This window comes from Carassius gibelio, chromosome B7 (genome assembly GCF_023724105.1).
Source record: "Carassius gibelio isolate Cgi1373 ecotype wild population from Czech Republic chromosome B7, carGib1.2-hapl.c, whole genome shotgun sequence".
NCBI lineage: Eukaryota > Metazoa > Chordata > Actinopteri > Cypriniformes > Cyprinidae > Carassius > Carassius gibelio.
In genome coordinates this window covers 33,465,281-33,471,280 of record NC_068402.1, presented here as the reverse complement: position 1 = coordinate 33,471,280, position 6,000 = coordinate 33,465,281, and the positions used below count along the sequence as shown (strand labels likewise).

The following is a 6,000-nucleotide window of genomic DNA, read 5'->3' as shown; positions in this document are numbered from 1 at the left end:
TTTCGTGTTTGTTCTATTCATTCGATTTCCAAACGCACCACCAGAGGGCCACATCAAACAACTAATATGGCCTTGCTGCTACAATGTATAAAGATTAATTTTAAACACTCCACACTAATGCAATTGTTTAAAGTTAATTCTTAGTTAGTTGACGACTTAATATGCGACTTGACTCTACTTGCTGTTAAAGAAGCGATGATGTATTCGCAGCGGAAGTGTCGGCTCGGTGTCCTCGCGCTCGATGATGCTCAGCGCATAACGTCATCCCGAGCAGAGCGGTGCGCATGCGCAGGAACAACGCCGAGCACCGAGAGCTACTTTAACGTTACCGGAGGCGGAGGCCACAATGCGACTGGCGCTCGGGGCTCCTGCCTTGGTCCGCATCCGCAATGGCTGCGCAGAGTGATCCACAGAGCTCGTACTATGCGCTCCTCTAGACCCGCACACAGAGGAACACAAGCGGAGCCGTCTCACAATGAGCACCGGATTCAGCTCGAGCTCGTGCCGCTTCGCGGATTATTTCGTGACCTGCGGTCTGGACACCGAGAGCGGCTTAGAACCAGACGAGCTGTCCGGTAAGACCCGAGCAACAACAAGGCTTTTCAGGACTCTGACCTCGCCAGATTTATGAGATTTTATTGTATCTACGCTTTACGTTTCAGTGAAGTGATTTATCAGTCAATAATAATAATAATAGAACCAAATACGCACAAATGGCTTTACAGTATGGTGGACGTGCGTAATATCAAACACACGAGTGCTGAGATTTATGTTATTATATTACATTAATTGTTGCAAACAGTAATTTGTAGTGTTAAAGTTGACATTTGATTTGTCTTTGAGGAAATCTGTCAACAGTTTTTTTCATCTTTTATTAGGAAATGCTTATTTTAGTTAATTAAACTCAACCCAAAATAAAGCATCAGTCATTTCATAACAGCTCCTCCATTCTTATTATTTATACAGGCCAAAAAACATACCCAAAACAGGGAGAATGACACTATTTACTTATGTAAGAGTAGTAGCTGTGAAAGCCATATCATTAATTTATATTCTGCAAATCATTTGTTTTATTTGTTTTTGTGTTTACTCAGTAGGTTTTACTCTTTCATAAACAGTTCATTTCCAGCAGTCATCAAAGCAAGGTGTTATTATTATGTAATCTTTTCAGACTATTCCAACTTATTATGATTAATTCCTTCATCTCTAGCTTCCAGTTAAGTAACACAGTACTTGTTAAAAATTATCCATGTGTTTATGGTGGATCATTTACACTATCGTCTCATCTTAAAGGCTCTCTGAAGCAGCACGTGAAGAGTTGTTGGGCGAGAGTGCAGATTTCCTGTGGTTTCGGGCTTCCTCAACTTGCGTTTTCTGTTTTTGTAGATTTCCACTGTTGTAATAAGACTCAGATGTTGATGGATTTCTATGAAAAAGGCTGTTTTGTTTCCCAAGGGCTCTGTTGCATCAGAGTCAGTGGGTTATAGTGCTGCTCCATGAACTGCATCGGTTTTAAATCAGATGTAAAAGGTGAAACTCAGTCACTGAATTTAAGTTTCAAGAAGCTCTATTTATGGATGTGGAGATCAACAAGGGTAGTTCCTGTTGTGCCAGTCGATTTGTTCTTGGTCCCTCCTCAAAAAAGAAAAAAAAATTCTAAATGCAATTTTTATTATACTTTTTTGTTGTTGTTGTTGTTTTTTGAGGAGGGACGTTAAAATAAATTAAAAATTGTAAAATAATTATCATAATTTATAATAATAACACAATTAGTTACAATGTGTAAATATAAAAATGTACATATAATTTTATAAATATGTTATAAATAGTACGATTTACCTGTTCTAACCTGTTTCCCAGACTGTCGCAAATCATTCTTATGGCATTTAAATTTGAAGAATTCACAAGAACAGTGTTCAGTGCACAACAGAAAACCAGAGGTTAAAGTTTGGAAGGTCTAAAATACTTGATATAACAATTGAAGATAACAAGACAATGTGCCATTGGCCATTTAAGTATCAGTTTCCTTTGTGTATTTTGTTTAGAGAGTATGATTATACTGTTAGATGTGTGTTGTGTGACTTTGAGTCTTGGAGTTATACATATCTGTTAAGGGTCTAATGCATTGATTAGCAATGAATGATGCGTTTAGAGATGGCTGTGGTAAAACTGACCCTGTAGTGAAAGTCACTGGTGTCCAAAATGACGTGCCCTCTGGGGAAGAGCCCGATCAATGGAGCGTGTCCCACACGTACCCTAAAGACAAAGAGAGGTCACTGAGATTCTCTGGGGAGAACAAAAAGCCATCAATTCCTAAAGCAGCATCCAGTCACAGTGTTGTAGCCAGAGATGCTGTTTAAAAAAAAAAAAAGGAGATTTAGATTTTAAGGTTTTAAAATGTCTTTTGAAAAGTTTTAACATGTCAGTGTTATGGGTGATATTCTTTGATTCTGTGGTGGCCTAGTTTAACTGGGGGACTGAAAGTGCTTACATGCTGTTTTTTTTTGAGGAAACGAGTCAGTCAGGTTTTTTCTTTGTCATGCATTTGTAATGTTACTGTCTTTTAATGAGTTCACACTCAGTAGTTTTTGATTATTTGTTGTCCATTTGCTAGGGTTTTTTCTGTATGGTTAACCTTTACAAAAAAGCTACTGTAGGAGTACTATGTTACACTGATGCTATCAAATAGTAATGGGATTTTGCTTTTGACATTTAATTTGCCACACAATTTTTTATGTTGTATTGAATGGATTCTGATAAACACTTGAGAAAAAGTGCTCCACATGGCCATGTGAGCGTCCTGTGATCCTTTACCGAAACTTTCCTCCCACTGGCGATGAGAATGCTGTGCATTGCTGAAGTGTTAGCATATCTCTTGGCTAAGAGAGCGAAAATAAGAGCCATTGTCATTCCTTGCATTTCTCTGTTGGGCCAGACGGTTGGGCTTGAGTTAGCTGTAATGAAAAACATCCATTAGACCGTTAAAAGTGGGTCACTATTGCATTAGAGCACCTACATTTTCCATTGTTATGTTGCCTTCCTTAAATTTGAGGTTAAATGAGGACAAAACTGAATAAATATTTGTCCTATAGGTGGAGAAAAAAAACGTACTAATGTATATCTTTAACTTAAAGCTGCGGTAGGTAACTTTTGACGCTCTAGCGGTTAATAAACAGAACTGCTTGCGTCTTGCGGAAGAACATCGTAGCCGGAACAACTTCTCTCTGTTTACGTCTATGAAGAATCACAAAGGTACTGGGTTACTCCGCCGCTGAAATTTCATTTTGAGTGGATATCAATTTAAGGAATGACGCCTTATAGTTCAGAGAGTCAGATGATGATTTGTCAGACTAATTTAAGACATATTTAAACTGATAATTTGTGAGTTAATGAGTCTTTTCACTGAGAAACAGGCTTATAAGAGTAATCTGTTTGTGAATCACTAGTAACACTTTTTTTTACAGCCTGAGGACAACGTCTTCTTTTTTTGCAGTACGCTTTTTTTTTATCTTGATCAGTTCTCATAGCAAGCTCACAAATCGTGGAAAATCTTTATTTTGCCTTTGCACATGAGTTTCAGAAAAGTACTGGGGAGATTTGGATAAAATAATTTCTTGTAGATTTTTTTAAAATAACCTTTCATATCATCTATTTTCAATTATTTGCTGGGACTGTTTTAAGGGACACATCTGATCCTGTTCTGTATGCAACCCTTTTTGTGAGGTTTTGTGTCTGTGGCTTTAAAAACTCTTGCTTGTACGTTCCTCCCACTTCCTGTCCCCTTTAGCAGGTTACAATCACCAGATATTCACAAACAGCAAGAACGACAAGGAGAATACAGTTTGCTCTGCACATAAAATTGGCTGTGTGAAGTGTGTTTAGACAAAAACATATTTTTCATGTTTTTGAGATGCCGTTTAGACCAATGAAGTAAGCGGGCGTCTCTCTGTTAGTTAAACATCACCAGTGCTAACTTATACTTGCAGTAGAATTGCTTTGAAGGGTCCTCATACTTTTACCAAACTGGTTTTCCTTAGTTTGTTCCCTTGTTCCCAAAGTACAAATTAGCATACTTTTAAAAATAGTGCAAACACATAACTAATGTAATTTAAATTCATATAGCACATAAGTGTATTCTTAATTGTTTTCAGAAACTTAATTGCTATTAAAAGGGAATGTATTGGATTAAATTTATATTAAACTTAAAAGTGCTTTTTTGACCCAGTTAAAGGGATAATGCATCCAAAAAAAGATGACAGAAGTTTACTTTTATGTAGAACTGATGATGTTTTTCAGAATGAACAGTTTTTTTTTATATATATATATCTTTGACTACAAGTGTATTTTAATTTCTTTTTCACAGGGGTTTGTGTTTTTTAGAACTGAAAGTTTAAATGATTCTGGTTCACTTGTGGTTCTTTCTTTCCTTGGAACTCCCAGATTTACTCAGTAAATGCTGGTGTCCCTCTTGTATTTGTGTTGGGACCCCTTGTAATCAAAGCAACCCTGGGTTTATTAGTAGGTATCCGGGTGGTTTTTATTGCACATCTTTATTTTTGATTTAATGGATGAAAAGCTTTGGTCTGTTCACAATCACGAAGCAGATAAGATCATTGCATCTCATGTTCCCTTTCATGCATAATTACTTTTTGTATCTTTGCAGCTTAATCTAGTCTCTTAGACATGGATGATTGTCAATTTAAAATGCCTTGTGGGAACTTATGCTGGAGCTGAAATGTTTTTCCTTTTGCTCATCAAAGGAGCTTCAGTAGTAGTTAAGATACGTGTCATGCCAAACTTATATGCTAAGTGTATGCATACAGCTGCACAGCAAAGAATTTGCAATTCGATAGCTTATATGCGAATACAGGTGATTGACACATATTGTTGTTCGATCTCTTCCTTTCTTTTTCAGCATTGCTCATTGCAATAACCAGATTTTTTGCTGATAAATCGACATGCATGGATCATAAACTACAACAATGGGTTGAAAAATATGTATCACATACGCTAAACTCTACCATAGACCAAACCAATAGTGTTAATTAGAGGAAAAATAACATATCACGTTAGCTGAATCAACCAGGCTGCATGCATGTCTTTGAAAACTTTTATCATGAGTCTGTTTGATTGATTTGATTCCCATTTGCTCTTCTTTGCAAGTGCTATGCTGTACCAGGTGCGCTACCGAGCAAGTTTACGTCACGAAAGCCATACATATAAGCTGGTAATGTGATGCAAATATGAAAATGTATTAGTTTACAATTGCACAATGGTAAAAGTGTTTGAAATCTTAACATAATATTATGTAAGGCACCTCACATTATGTAGTATTGCTTTTTGTAATTTGCTACTCTTCAACATGGCATCTTGTACATAGATGTCAGGCCATCACAAAAATATAATAAAGTTTCTTGTAGACACTTTTCCACTATGAAATGCCGAAGGAATCCCTTTAGCAACTACTCAAACAAGTTATTAAAACGTACTTTCATTTTAACCAAGAGGAAACCAAGGGGGCATCAAAACACATAACACATATATTAATATTCATATATTCAGTGCTAAAACTTTGTGTGAAGGAAGCATTGAATGTTTGCACATTCTCAGAGTCAGACTGTGCATTAAAAAAAGGACATCTTCTGTAATGTAACTGATCAAATGAATGCTGGTAATTGGGGCTGCAGACTAACATACTTGTCTTCTCCACTTAACCTTAGATTAGATGCGATACTATTATTATTATTATTTTTAATGAGCTTTTTCATCCTCTGTCCTGTTGCTTTTGCATAAAACACTAGTAGTTCCAGAATTCTGCAAAGTTGGTGACAAAACCCTCTTTTATTCCCAATGACAGGGCACAGGGTGAGGGCTTCATTAGCATATGCATGAGAGGCCCTGCTGGCAGAGCGTTCTGATTGGCTGGCTCACAGCCTGGGTACACCGTCAGGCCCTCAGTACACTGAGGACAGGCAGCTGGGTTTGACACACACTCGCACA

General features: G+C 37.1%; 1 protein-coding gene across 3 annotated transcripts in view; it reads left to right on the top strand.

The window, feature by feature from the left end:
* The first annotated feature begins 272 nt into the window (after positions 1-272).
* Positions 273-6,000, top strand: part of LOC127961428 (DENN domain-containing protein 5A) — a 53,823-nt gene continuing 48,095 nt past the window's right edge. For 2 of the 3 annotated variants that reach the window (XM_052560513.1, XM_052560512.1), the window contains exon 1: positions 274-575. In XM_052560513.1, the coding sequence (XP_052416473.1) occupies positions 476-575 (100 nt within the window). In that variant the 5' untranslated portion in view covers positions 274-475. Of the gene's footprint in view, positions 576-6,000 lie in introns of all 3 variants that reach the window. The other variant, XM_052560514.1, reaches the window with a different exon arrangement.